The sequence below is a fragment of the Zeus faber genome, assembly GCF_960531495.2.
Source record: "Zeus faber genome assembly, chromosome: 16".
In the NCBI taxonomy this organism is placed as follows: Eukaryota; Metazoa; Chordata; class Actinopteri; order Zeiformes; family Zeidae; genus Zeus; species Zeus faber.
In genome coordinates this window covers 15,279,106-15,294,659 of record NC_137202.1, presented here as the reverse complement: position 1 = coordinate 15,294,659, position 15,554 = coordinate 15,279,106, and the positions used below count along the sequence as shown (strand labels likewise).

The window sequence follows — 15,554 nt, the reverse complement described above, 5'->3', positions numbered from 1 at the left end:
AAAATCATGTTTTTTTGAGTGAAATATGACTGTTCTCTAATGAAACACATCTACTCTGGTCATAATATTTGTCTTTTACGAATGTGATTCAATCTGCATTAGAGATGCAGTATGTGTAATGTGTGGCCACCCGCTGGGTGCAACCAGTCCACAGCAAGCATGAAGGATGCTGATGTACTGTATATTACCGGTTTTAGTGGCTCTCCACAGCACAAACAATACGAACAAAACGAAGATCCGTACGGATCGCCCCCCACGGTTTGGCGTGCATGTGATCCGTTGCAAAATGTAATCTCAGTGAAATACAGTTTCACGGCCGCTGTTACTTTTGAAGGTTCTAATTCCATAAATCTCGAGGCAGCGTTGCAGTGAAAAGAAGCGACAAGACAAACGCATGCCGGGGTTTTACTCTGAAGCGCAGCGATCGGTTCACGGAACGTTGCGCTGCGTCGCTGCTACTGTACGACGTACCGTGAGGCAAACGTCGCCGCCGTGCGTCCGCTGCGCCGCCATATTGGAGCGCTCAAGAGCCCCTAGTAAACAAATACAATGTGTACTGAGCGATGCAGACGGCTCTACAAAATCCACTGTAACTCACCTAATCCCGAACCGATTTGCATTCAATTTAGTTTGTTATAAACCTGAGAACATGACACTGGTTTACATATTGGAATTCAATTCAGTTATATAATCATATTTTTTCATTCACTACCATGTTTAAAGGGAGAAGGTATAATGCGTGCCTCATATTGCAGTTTAATTTAACAATTGAGTAGATTTAACATTTTATATATTTTAAGATTTTACATAAACATTAGACATCTTGGATGTTGTTGACGTTTAAGACCATGGGCAAAAGTTCCTCGCTTTTAAGTGTTTTACAGAATAAACCCAAAGCAAAGTTATATTTGCGCCCCCCCCCCCCCCCCCTTTAAATTTTTTTAAATTTTTATTTTATGACCCAAAGAAATGATCCGATCCGTGACTCAAAACCGTGACACGATCCGAACCGTGATTTCTGTGATCCCTTGCCCCCCCCCCTTAGTCCATTCTCCACCAGCTGGCCTGCGTTGACTGAACTCAACGGGACTGTGACGCCACGCTCATTCTCAAACTTTTTTGGTTCCTCACCCCTCCCCCATCCCCCACCCACTTTGTTGTAATCTTTCACAATTAGGCAGGGGGTGGAGTGAGGCTCAAACCAGGGGGCTGAAATTACTCTTTAAAGAATACTTTTATACGCATGTATGTATCCACAGAGGGCTGACTCAGCACGTGCGCTGGGTTTCGGCCTTCCCCTGCAAACCATTCACACAAATGCAAGCTACTGATGAAACACAAATGCCTAACCTGAGAGAAAGGTCTGAGGCTATGCTTAAGTGCTAGTTTCTCCACACCATCCTAATTTAGCCATTTGGACCCCACATTCCTGCTGGTAAGGTTACTGTCAAAGGTATTTAAACATGCTAAGCCTCTGCTGACAGCCTAGCCCTGGTCCTCCTGTATCTGGTTACACATCTCCCGGTTAACAGAAACCCCTGCCTTCTACCTACAAGCATACATACCTTCCTTTATCTGACAGGGTTAACAGGTTACCAAGGGTTAGCGGGGTTGTCCTCAACAAGAAGATCAAGGGTTCAGCTCCGTTTATAGTTCATCCCGTCCTGCTCCGGGGGCCGATCGGCGCCACAGCACTGTGTGTAAGGCAAGGGTTCCCGACCCCTCTTCTTGGCCGGGGGCCGCATTTTTTAGGCGGTTTGAGCTTCCGAGCCACATGCTTCCTCCATGCTAACAGTACTGTACTTTTCATTCTTTCCTCGTCATAGACCCGCCCCCACTTCCTGTCCCACAGGAAGTGATAAAGCCTGTTATGTGACCAGGCAGAAATCCATTACGCTCAGTTGAACCACAGCTGTTGGCCGAGGCCACAAATGAACCCGGCAAACCAGGATGATGATTTCATCTTCGGCTGAAAGGCTTCTCCAACGCTTTTAACTCCGCCCGCCAAAGTGAAATTCCTCGCAGTTGCAAGGGCGGCCGCCGAAACAGCACGAATCGGCACATTACATTACATTGCATTTAGGAGACGCTTTTATCCAAAGCGACCTACAATTATTCAAACACCGACGGACGCAGCCATCAGGAGCAATTAGGGGTTAAGTGTCTTGCTCAAGGACACTACAGCGTGCTAGCAGGAGGAGCCTGGGATCGAACCAGCAGCCTTTAGATTACTAGACCACCAGCTCTACCTCCTGAGCTACCATCCCCACGTCTCTGCGCTGAATAATGCACAGCTGGCTCATCTTAAATTTCAAGCCGGTTCAAGTACAAACAGCACTTTTAAATGTTTGCGGTTGAAAGAATGGAACCTGTTTTAAAATCCAGATTCTTAATGAAAGTTCCTTGTTCCACAGTCCTTGAGAAACATTTATTGACAACCCTTTTTTACTTATTTGATTCATGTTACATTATATATATTATCAGATTGCTTTAGTGCATTCATCTCCACCCAAGTTGCACTCCTCAATGTATATAAGAAACACCGAGGAGGTCTCGTGGCTGCTGTTAGATACCGTTTTCACACCAAAGAGCTAAAAAGAGGTGATTGACACCGTTTCCCATTGCCAGGAGAAATGCCATTTTTTTCCTGGTGAGTCACGTTGCAACATTTTGGAAAAGGGGCGTGTCACGGTTCCAGTGCAATTGGGAACAAAACAGTAGAGGAGAAACTACTGAAATAAACAACGGCGTAAAACTTGGGGAAAAAAAGGATTTTGAGCCGTTCAGTGGGATATGGAATGATACACGGATATTCCTGTTTCTTTATGCGCCAGCATCCGGAACTTGAACGCGCGTCGCATCGCGCCGGTAAAGGAGCCAAAACGAGCGAGTCGAGCCGGGTGTCCTGTTCACATCACAGCCAATCGAGGGGAAGCCGATTAAACTCCGGGTCTATTGCAGGGTCATTTGACCTGGGACTGAGACACGGGTTTTTCCTTTCCCACTGACGACAAATGCCGGATGTATGCGGTGTTACCAGGTTTTTGGTGCAGTGGGGAAGGGGTATTAGAGGGAGCTTAGGCCTTGGAAGCAGTTTGTAGTCTGCATCTGGGGATGCATGCTGACCTACTAGGATACGAGAACTGCGGGTTTTCAGACATGTCAGAGCACACCGTAGGGTGCTGGATATTATATATATATATATATATTGGTGTGATCAAGTATTATTATTATGTTTGCATTTGTGCAGTGCATGACCTTGGACTGGGTTTTGGGCTGCATCCCACAATTGGATTTCTGTACAAAGGGTCATAATTCCATTTGAAATTGAGATGGCAAAAGATACAATTATATATCGTATACACACTGACATGTTATACATAACGAGAATTTCAACCGACTTTTCAGTATACCAGCTGATGAGGATTACTAAATCCTTTTAATCTAATTCTAATACAGATACATATTTTATTGATTTGGTGATTACACCAAACACATTCTCGATATTCAAATTTTCAAACAAATTCAAAAATCGAATCAATACAACGGAATTGTATCGCTGTATATATTTTAATATTTATTACCCAGCCCTAGTGCCATGCCTTTGTGTCCATGCAGTTTTCCGTAGAGCAGTGAAGGTCATTGTTGAGTGAGATAGAGAGAGCTGTGTGCGCGCTGCTGTTCCCTGTCATTACATCACATCACGGCATGGCACCAGTCAACTGGATAAACACACTAATAACCATGAGACACACACACACACACACACACACACACACACACACACACAGACACACAGTAAAGCAAAATGCAGCAGTTAAGAATGGAATTCTGGGACTTGCAGAATAATCAGCCCAACGCAGACAATCGTATCAATCTTATGGATTTCCACTTTAAGCGTTGCAAATTCAAATGATAATTCTCCGTTCATTAATGGTTATTCCGAAATGGTAGCATGCATTATTAAAAGCTGTTACTGTGCAACCTTAATGAAGGTTTATTTTACTGGTGTATGATTTTAACGGTTCACCTTTTCTTTAAGGATCCACATGCGGAAGAGTTTGAAGACAAAGAGTGGACATTTGTCATTGAAAATGTGAGTACCCCCATATATTCTCTTTTATATTTCTCATCTCTCTTTGCACCGGAGTCTATCTGCGTTTTAGCACTCATTTTGTTTGTATGTTCTATCTGAATTAACAAAGCATTATTAAGGGAAAGTTGACTCAGCACGTTGGGAAACTGGTGAACATTTATGTGATTCCGCCCATTCTCATTTAGTTTAAAGAGTGCATTACTTCTTATTGATGTTGGTATAGTTTTTATTCTGGAAATTGTATGAGAGGAAAACCAAGAAAAGAAAGCAATAACGTAGTACTTTATTGAAGCCTGTGTTTGCGAATCACGTGCAGCTACTGTCACCTAGTGGTCAATTTGTGGTCCTGCGCCTCTAGTGAGGCCTGATGCCAACTCTCAGCCCACGGTTGCTGCCTGGTGTCAAGCTGGCATAGTAAATGTGTTACTACAGTGATCGTTGGCACTTGGCACAAGTGCTTGTGTGTTTGTGGGCGTGCGTTTACAAAACTAACAGCCGTTGTTTAAACACACAGTCTGCTAGACAGCAGGCTGTAGGCCAAAACAAGATGCAACACTTTGTGTGGGAAATACCAAATGGGAGATTGTCTATGTTTTACACAGAAAAAGTGGCTTTAGGCCGTGTTCACACATGGCTCTTTTGTGCTTTGTATGCAAATAGGAAAAAGCTGAGAACACAAGTCACTAGAATCCCGCAGGATTTATGTGAAATGGGGTAAAAAGCGGTGCTTGTGAACACAGCAAAATGGCTAGTGTTAAATTAACACCCACAGTGTTCATTTTCACACAGGCAAAGTGTCTATATGCATCCACACTGTAGTGTGTTAAGGTAACCCTTTTGAACGTGTTAAAAACCTTACACCCAACTTGAGTTGATTCAACACTCTACATTGTCAAAAATCAACATTACACAACCCTTGAAAGTGTTTTCACTACACTGGTGTAGGTGTTAAAATAACAGCCAGATCAGTGCTTGTCTGCCTTCGCTTTGTGATTTTTTTTTTCAGCCAGGGCACCTCCCAGTGAGGCAGGAGTAAGGCTATCTCTTAACTGGAGGGGGAAACATTTGCCGGCGGCAGGAGACTGCAACTTAGACAAACACACGCAACCTAAAACTGTTAAACTTGACAAAAAAAAAAATTGGCTCATCACCCAGCGAGACTCGGTTCCCTTCATTCCTACAAAAGAACCGTTCAAAAGAACCGGATCGTTCGTGAGCAGCCCGACACTACCTGGTGCGCGTGGAAGCGAGTGTCTGAAGAGAAGTTCGTAATAAAGAGGGACAGGACCAACGCAGTTTTTTTTTCCCCCACTGGACACCTTGATTGATTGCACTCTTTACAAAAACATTTCTATGTAGTTTTATCTTGTGTGTCTATGGAAGTGTGCTGCGTAGCTGCACACAGTTAAAAAAAACAAAAAACTCTTGCGCAAAAATAGAGAAAAGGCATGCGGCTTTGCGCGGACCCCGCGTGGCCATTGGAGCTCCAACAGTGGATTCAATAAGAAGCAGCACTTACTGCACAGGGCGCTGCGGCAACGCGTCCGGTGGCCTTCTACTGTGACATTGTAATACGGCGGTTCACATGTGCATATTGGAATGAAGAGGGCGTACCGAATGGTTCGATAACATACCGTGTACTGTTGCATCCCTAGAATGCATTCAGGTGATTATTGAAATACATTGTGATTACTTAAGTGATTAAAAGGAATGCTTCCTCATCCTTGATAATCCTCGTTGAAAATAGACATTTTATCTCCAATACTAGCGCAAACAAACATTCCAATCTGGTACTCTGTTCCATAGATTCAAAGTTTCACCTCAAAACCTCACAGCCTTCTAGAGTGCTAGTTACGACGTGTTTAGCATGACCAAACTGAAATATTTTCAAATAAAAATTCTCCCTTGGTTATGTTTTTAAAATTCTTTACAGACTTGTTGAAGAACTTTCTCTTCAAACCGCATAAACTGCAGATGTGACCCACCGCAGAATTTAGGGACTTGTTTGCCGTTTTTTTTTTTTTTTCACGTCATTTGAAGAATCAAGAGCTTCAAAACAAGGTGTCACTTGTGCGAATCAAGCAAATATTTTTAAAGCGCATTTTTAAAGCTATGGCTTGGTAACCCTCTGAAGACCAAGCTGAATTCAGAGAAGCGTTCTGATGTCTAAATAGGTAAAAGCAAGGTTGTATCACAACTGCTCACAGCGTTATTTCAGTTGACCCAGGAGCCATTAACTAATGAGCCATTAGAGGTGTCTGCAGCAGGCTGGGCCCTCTCTCTGTCAGACTCCCAGACAAAGGAATGAGGCTACAGGCTAGTGGGGCAATGCAAGAAATGTAAGAAATGTTTTTAGTTTTGAAAGATTTATTGAAAAAGTCACACAAACGATATACAAAAATTCCAAGAAATGGTTTTAGGTGATAGGTGAGAAGAGCAACTCTAGAACCAACAATAACGTTCAAGTCAAATAAAAATTTTAATTCATGAACAAAATATATATATAGTGGGGTAGGAGCGTACAGTCTTGGCATGCTAGCTGGTGTAAGTGCAAGATTATTTTCTGTGGCAGCTTGTAGAGGTGCTCTCATACTGTAAAAACAAATAAAAAAAAAAGTGTAAGGAAATGTGATATTAACATAATCAGACATATCTCTAAACACTATATACATCACACCAGTCAGCTGTATAACATACAGCTCACCAGCTTATGGACTGCATGCAGGACATGTGGACAACACGACAAAATGTACAGTCTGTCAATGATATTTGTCTTTGTATATCAACCTCGGTGTGTCATTTCATGTATAAATGTGCGTATGCCAAATATCTTCAAAATTCTTGGAATTGTTATGTGGGCTAACCCCAACCCTACCCCAGCTACACTCTGAGAGCCTGTTTGGGGCCTCTTTTTTTGATTTTAATTTCCCCCCTGGCTGCATTTGCAGGTAAACATGAGAATCTTGTCCATTACTACTTGTTCATAATCTGCATCACCAACCTCAACAGACTTCATCACATCATCAACTTCTTCCATTGTAACAACAACGGGCGTATCATCAGTCTCCTCCGGTGGGTCTTGAAAATATTCTGGTTCATCGTCACATTCAGGTTGAAATCAGTTGTTTGAAATGTTCTCCCAAGTCTGGGATAATGCCGGTATCAGATTCAGCATCGCTGTTGGAGAACTGACTATCATCGCCGAAAATTAAGTCCGGTATGCGTTGCTTACACTAATTTGGAGCTATGGTACTGGTCAGATTAAGGTCCGCAATATGATTTAGTGCTTCCTCCACCCGTAATCCAATCCAATAATCTTGTAATCCATAACAACACGGAGATGGAAGTGTCACAGACAAGTGAAGCCAAAGGATCCTGGTCTTGTTTACGCAAGTGACGTCAGCTTTACTTCTTCGTTGGTATATGCCCTCTACACAATAATGTCTCTGTGTGTGTGTGTGTGTGTGTGTGTGTAAAAGTAGTGCGATTTAAAGGTTGAACTCTACCAGAACAGTTTCACATTGTGATATCACATCACATGGAATTTCGAGGAATGATTTTCACCTGGACCGTCGCTTTAAAGGAAACGATGGATCGCCATTGTTCAGCGTCTCTGTAACAGGAATAACAGGAATATTTAACTAAATGGTTTAACATTTCTCTATTATTTATAAATCAAACTCGGTTTTGTAAATATGTTGAGCGATAAAATAAACAAAGGAACACAAATCTGGAAAAATTAAATTTTCCTTCTAGAAAAGTTTTTTCAACTTATTTGGCGGCTTGTGGTAGTTTTCCTGGGGTGTGTCACATATGTATAAGTGGACCTATTTTCCTAATACATCTGGGATGATGAATCATCGGATGATGCTTTGGGATCAGCCTCTTATCTGTAAACACCAACTTAAAAAGTTTGTGATGGTCAGAAATGAAGAGCTTTAAAAAACAAGTCATACCATCTGTTATAATTGGTGAGAATTCACTGTATCCATAGTTAAAGCTCTGAATCCTTTGTGAAAGGGTGTTTAAAGACATGGAGTCCTTCACAAAATAGTGAATACTAAGATTCAACACCTTCTAGTAGGTCGTGCATAATATCCACTGCATAATTATCTGAGGAATGAAAAAACTGCAGTACATTTAGAGGACAGGTTCTCTTAACCCCAAATGAGTGGACTAGAGTAGGATTTTGTTCCATGGCATTGCAATGTTATAAATAGTGCTCCTTTGTGCGAAGAATTAAGTCTGGGTTGTCCTCTCTGAAGATCGACTGCAAACTTGTTTTGTCGGGTAAACAAAACCGGCAACAGTAAGTTGCACTGAACGACTCAACCACACAAAAAAGGCCATGTATGGCTAAATTATCACCAGTAACCTGAATGACATACGAAAAGGGCATTTGGATTCCCTCTCTCCAAAACATTTAAATCATTAACAAGAGGCTGTAGGATTGGACCATAACCATATTTCTTTAAGTCCTCTGAATGAAAAAGCGCAACAAGATGAATGTTAATCGAAACCGAATTGAGCTGGTTTGCAAATTTCCTTAAATAAAGTCAACACAGCAATGTTTGTGTATTCCCTTTCAAGAGCCGAGAGGATTGGCCGTTTCAAAATCATCATAATAAAGCTGAATCTGAAGCGCATGTTCTTGCTGTGCAAATAATGTGTGATTTCTGAAGTATGAATCATCATTCATGTCTTTGAAAATGCCATCCTCATGAAGGTTTACTTGCTGGAAACAGTTGCTGAGTTTCCGGTTGGTAAACATTGACACAAGAGTTTCCAAAATAGACACATACATGAATTAATCATTGACTGGAATTTGACTCTATACCACAGTAGTTATATCTTTGCGCACATCATAACACACACCAAGAACATGCTGTACTGGGTCAATGATTTTCCATATGTTTTATTCCATATTGCATATTTTTAGTTTAGTTTCGATATTGAGGAGTGGAATGGGTTTTCAAGCTGCTCAAAACAGTCTTTCACTTTATCTAGGGCTTGTTCAGTTACTTCCGATGAAAGACATTTAAGAACCGCGTCCTGTGCCTGGACGTGGACCTAATTTAAAAGTTCCTCCACTGAACCAACTAAAGATTGCACAGTACTTTCAGAGACCTCAATGTTTGACCTCAAAGTAGCACTCTTGATTTCCTTGACCCCTTGCAGTGCCCACGTCAATGCTTTACACAGTTGTTTGAAGAATGTTAAGAAGTTGTACAAGGCCTCATTGTGGGATACAGCAAACACAAATTGTGTCTTACACAGTTCATTGAAGGCAGCCACAGTTGTCTGCGTCACGCAGGGATGGCCTTCTGGCGCAGGATGACGTAAAACTTCTGGATACCGCTCTTCTTTTCTCCAACGCGGGAGAGGAGGAGGAAGGGCCAACTCTGTCACAGAACGTCACCATGCTCATCCCCAGATAAGAGTGAGGGAGGGGAAATTAGAAACAGTGTTTTGTGTTGACAGCCAGGAGACGGATAAAATGTATTCCACTTTCCTTTAGCTGGACAGGCGTCTGTATGTAGCCCCTTTCCCACTTGCGCTGAAAGCTGTTAATTTTTTGGCAATGTTCGGCATGGGCATCATGTGGGAAAGGGATCGGGTGTCGATGTTCCGTAAATGTCGTTGCGTAAGTTTCCCCACTTTCGACCTAGTATAATTTACGGGAAAACGCCAGTATGACTATGAATGGAGGTGTGTGGGGATGGAAGCAGTAACATTGAAACGTTGAGTTAGGGTTATTGCATCCGGGGACGGGGGCTCTGTCCCCTCCAGCGGAGGGAAGAGTCCTGAGAGGTGGGGAGACGGGAAGAGAATTTGATTCTGTTGCCTCGTCTCGCGCGATATTGGACACCTCTCGCGGGGGCTTTATGTAATGTATCCCTAACGTTCATCATGTTGGAACACACTCTATACAGAACTTCACCGTAAAGGGGGCCAATGTGTGAATGACTACCTCCTGCCTTTGCCGAATGTTTTTTATTCAGCAATGTTACGGATTCCATGTGGGAAAGGGGCTTATGTAAATGGGCCTAAATGAGATATACATGTAATGTTGACGTCAGGGTTTTTTGGGGGTGGGCTGGCCTTAATTGTCTTAGTATGGACCCTTCAGAGGGTAAGGTGTGTAAAAAAATGGTACCATTTTGAGTCATCTATCTCATATAATATTGGCCTTATCTAGGAATACAATGCCACCATTGCAGTGAATAAAATATCACTGTAGCAGTTACGGTTGCCACACGCCATCTGAGTGGGGTTTTCAGCGCCCTCCAACTCAGAGACACAGACAATGGAGTTGGAGTTGAAAAAGTTTATTATAGGGAGTGGGCAAGCTGGAATAACCCCGACGCAGATGGAATACATGACAAGGGCTCCTCCCTGTGTGTGTGTGTGTGTGTGTGTGGGGGGGGGGGGGTTTACCTGTTGCTTACACCAACCAGCAACAGGGGTGCAGCCACCCTGATCCTGGCCCAATTACATAGACCCAGGACAGGTATGGCTGCTTAAACCAAACCACCCCAACACCACATTCTCCAAATGATTTTACGAGCATTATTATGGAAGCCATATACAGTACATGAACCATTTGGTCACCAGATTTCAACCCAAAAACCCTAAATAATATAGATAAAATAACTCTTTCTAACTAATCCCTCATTAAGAAGTTTTTTTTTTTAACAGCTGCGAGTGGGAGAGATACACACAGCTGATGAAGAAGGTGACAAATCATAGGTCAATGCAGTGTAAAAAGGGGCGAGGCAACATTCATCCATCATCTAGGTTTTGAACATACAGTACTTTCATGAACTTGATCACCTTATCGGCAGCTTTATCGGCACTGATTTTCCCAGTCTTCTTTCCTATTGCGGTTGCAGGCAAGAGATCAGAGATTTCCCATTCTTAGTTTATTAGAATGGCAACACCCCCATCCCATGAGTATACACAGTCATAGCTCATAGGCGAACATGAAGAACGCTGGCAAACGCAACCATCCACACTAACCATAGTCATTTTATTCCTCCTGAGCAGACAGGAGGTCATCCACATGAGTACCAGGGCGAAGGCCTTTGCAGTCAGTGATAATTCCAGGTTTGAAGAATATTGGCCATTTTCCCATAAACTTGTCCGAGACGTCTTCTCCAAAGAGCGTTGTGAAGTCTTTGTCAATCTAGCACACAGAGAAACCATGTCAAAACATGATGCACAACACATCTAGTAATTAGTATATTAAGCTAGTCTCTGTTATTCTTACCAAACCTGGCGTATCCACGAATCGTGAAGACATGTCTGGTTCGTGTACCATATTCTGTTGGTGCTTGAACGTTGCCTTTATTTTCTCCTTGACAACTGGTTGGCCTGCTGAATGCTCACGGACATCGCTTCTCTGCATTAATCACCTGACACCTGCTCAGATGTTGATGTCTCACGCCGAGTCTTAGGGCTATAATACTGTTCCTGTCAGACAAGAAAACAGAAAAGAATCCAGCCGAGTACAGCGGAACTCATCTCACTGTAGTTCATTGTGAAGCTATAGGGCGAGAGCTTCAGTTATCTAATATTTAACTTCAATTGCATAATATATTTTGCATCAGGCAATGAGAGGGGCTTTTCTGTCCAGAGCCATCACCAGTTAACAGTTTGAAAGACACTGCAGGTTTCTATTTGGCAAATCGAATTTAGCTGAAACTGAGAGCCAAAAGACTTACTCATACTAGCATGAATATACATGCAATGTACCATGGGTCATGGGGTTAGGTTTGACAATACAAAGTGTTTTGAGCTATTTTACACAGCAAGCGTGCGTGCACGTGTGCGTGCGGGAAGGACATGTACAGAAGGGAGGCCACTTCCAACCAATGACTGATCTTTCAGCACCAAAATCTCTTGACACAGAATACGTAGGAAAGTTCCTTAGATATTTTTTCCTTCCCTCATGTGCGACAACAGGGGTTACGTGAAAAATCTGTGGGCTGCCCCCAACAAGAGAATCTTGCTTACCTTGTGAAAAAATGCACCGTCTTACGTGAACCAAAATGGTGCTGGTGATAAGTGAGCAATTTGAGGACGTTGTGTGGGGGCGTGGCTTTGATCTACGCAAGTCTCTCTGTTTAAATTGAACACCAATGAAGAATATACTCAAATTCGACAACTTAACTGAGGCAGAGGCAACACCGCCTCAGTTATGTTAGAACAACACCGACACTCTATTCATCGCCGTCCCTCATAGAAAGGTGGAAGGAAGAAGATCTGCGCACTTGGATAAATTCCATGCAGCCGCCTGGCCCCGTGCCTTCCATCCATCTGGCGACACACACAACCACACCCACACACACACACACACCCACACACACACACACACACACACACACACCGCGGCCTGCCAGGACAGTGGGCCGTTGGCTGTTGACAAGCATCTCCCTGCTCCGTGCGCTGCCTTGTGCTTGTGTCACAAACACGGCAGCGTCGGCTAAATGAGTACAGACATGTTGGACGAGTCCTGTTTTTGCTCTCCTGTGTGGACCTTTTCATATCTGAAGGATACATATTTTTGTCCCCACCCAGGCCCGATTAAGCTGTGGGTTTCCACCATCATTTTATAACCTTGTGCTTGTGAATGCTTCACTGTTGAGAAACTCACCACCCTGCTGCAGCCGTCCAACGGGGCCTAAACCTTTAAGCCTTATAAATATAAAAGTTGAATATCCTTTTTGAAACGGGAAGCTCACTTTTAAATGCTTCAATTGTTGATATTTATGTCAATGTTACATTTCACTGAGCTTTCACAAGATGGAGAGATCTGGTGAAGGTATTTCAGTGAAGGACACTCATTCTTGGCCTGTTTTGATCAGTTGATTGACAATATATTCATGCATACAAGATATTATCACATTTTCCAAGGTGAAAATATCTTTACTTAAGTCTTTGGTAAAGTCCACTTCAGTATATGGCCGGGCAATATGACCAACATGTTATCACATAGCCAACATGTTTTTTTGAATGATAGAGCTCTTTAATTATTCAAGTCTATGTTCGTCCAGTTTCATCGGCAGTTCTTTAGGACGCTGCTGCTGCAACGTTCCATTCTTAGATTGATCAAATGACATTACATAACATGATTATGTTATGGCAAAAGCCACTACTATAAACCCCTAACAGACGGGATGGGACCAAATAAGATATGTTGCTCGGCTCTACCTCAGAGGGGTGGGAACGCTGCTTTTCAAGGGCCTTAATGCCAATCTCTCCGGTCTAATAACTTCTACTTAGGCGATGACGAGCCTATTGGAAAAGAATGGGGCAGACTTCCGGCGAAATCCTCGGCCGTGCCTTTCAGAACGTTCTCGAGCTCCCAATGAGGCGGGTCAAGTGCTGAGACGCATAAAGCGTTAAAGACGCGGCAGCTGGAGCGCGAACCCACCTACCTCGCCGTCTTTGACAGGAATCTAACAAGACAAGCAGGTCAGTTGCCAAACGCCGGCCGGAGCGTGGGAGAGAGAGAGCGAGAGAGAGAGAGAGAGAGAGAGAGATGGAAAAGAAGCAGAGGAAGTCAGAAAAAGTGGAGGTGGGGGGTGAGGGTGTTCTGTGTCTCCACATACCTGACTAATGACGGCGAGATCAAAAGCCGAGCTGAGCTCCTGGCAGCTGGAATGGAATGGAGGGGAGAGGAGTGGGACGACAGGAAGAGGCAACCCTACACCGCCACACGTTCAACCAGGGGAGGAGAGGGAGGGACGGGAGGGATGGAGGGACGCAAAAGGGAGACCGAAAGAAGAGGGCGGGATGGCGAAAGAAGGAAAACGTCCCAATCCCGAGCTCCCGCATGTCGGTGTCGGGTTTTTGTTTCCGAACGTCTGTGCCACCGTCCCCTCTTTTCACCTCCCTTTCCCTCCGCCTGTCCCTCCGTGCGCTCTTTCGACGCTCGCTTGCCGGCGTGAAATACCACCTTAGTCACGAATTTATTGAAATATTATTATCAAAATATTACTTCGTTTCAGTGGAAATATTGCCGTTGCGCAAAGCTGGCTTTTAACACGCCGCGTTCTTGACCCTTTCCCCGTAGTTTTCTGTGCACATGCGATCCTCTCACCGTTCCTAGAATAACCAGCCCCGTGAAAAAGGAGGGACCGAAGCAGGGACGCAAGCGCCACCTTTCAGCGGAGTGGCTGTTTTGAATTCAATGGGATTTTCGTAGATCTTTTGAGGTTGTCGGGATGGGGAGCCGCCCTGCGCCGAGTAAGCTGTTTCTACCGACCAATCAAATCACCCCGCTGCTTTCTGCTCGGTTGTGCCCCGAGGCACACCTGTAGCATGGAGGTCACCTGGAAAGGCTAGGATTATTACTATTTAGGATATTAAACTATATTTATTTTGTTTTTTTTCTGACTGCAATAGCCTCCCAAAGGGGATCGCCGACACGGCGTTTAATGTGGCCCTTTAGACTATCGCGCTGTACTGTATTTCATAGTTCCAAGTTTGTGAAATGTTTGTAAGGAACCCCTTCATTTACTGCGGGAGAACCTGGTTTCCCTGCCTCTAAACAAGCTCTTCTTATAAAAGAGAGAGACGGTCAGATGAGAAGAAGACAGGGCGGGGTCAAGGGAGAGCAAGCGTGTGCTAGTGTGTGAGAAAGAGAGGGAGATGGAAGAGGAGGAAAAGTGTGTGTGTGTGTGTGTGTGTGTGTGTGTGCATGCGCGTGTGTGTGTGTGTGTGTGTGTGTGTGTGTGACAGCGAGCGAGAGAGAGAGAGGGAGGGAGAGAGACATTGACATCCTCATCTGTCAATATTTGATTCGTCTCTCATAAGTCCTCCCAAAGCTTCACAGTATTGACAAAAAGGATCACGGTTAAGTACCCGGAAGAGCATTTCTGAAGATGTGTTGAGATGGTAGCACTTACGGTCTGTGACAGGTGCACCTTCAGACAAAAACCCCCCCCCCAAAAAACCCCAAAACATTTTTGTTCTTCACGTTTTGTACTATGTGATGGCTACACAATAACAAATAAGGTATGGGATAATGAGTGTAACAGAGGACTGTCGTATCAGCTTTCGGACAGCCCAAGTGGTGTCACGTAACAAAATCTGGCTGTTGTGTGAAACCATGAGGCCTCTCTGATTGGATGAGACACAAGCCCCGCCCACCACATCAGACTTAGTACAGTATCACAAGACTACAGAAATAGACACACACACACACACACACACACACACACACACACACACAGTGACTCACTGTGCACTTGAATTCTAAGTAGTGAATTTGCAGCTTCCTTCCCGTAGACACAGCAGGTGTTGAGAGAAAAGAGAAACACAGATGTTGCACAGTTTGACCACAAGAGGGCAGTCTACACTCGCTGCTGGAAGAAGCAGTTTTCTACCAAATACACTGTTTCATCCACCAAATTGGCAATCCTCACTGTGTGTGTGTGTGTGTGTGTGCGTG

The 15,554-nt window shown here is 43.8% G+C and overlaps 1 protein-coding gene across 3 annotated transcripts in view; it reads left to right on the top strand.

The window, feature by feature from the left end:
* The window catches only part of ehbp1 (EH domain binding protein 1), a 177,964-nt gene that overhangs the window by 28,887 nt on the left and 133,523 nt on the right, over positions 1-15,554 (top strand). For all 3 annotated transcript variants that reach the window (XM_080016292.1, XM_080016291.1, XM_080016290.1), the window contains exon 5: positions 4,043-4,096. In XM_080016292.1, the coding sequence (XP_079872418.1) occupies positions 4,043-4,096 (54 nt within the window). The remainder of the gene's footprint in view (positions 1-4,042; positions 4,097-15,554) is intronic.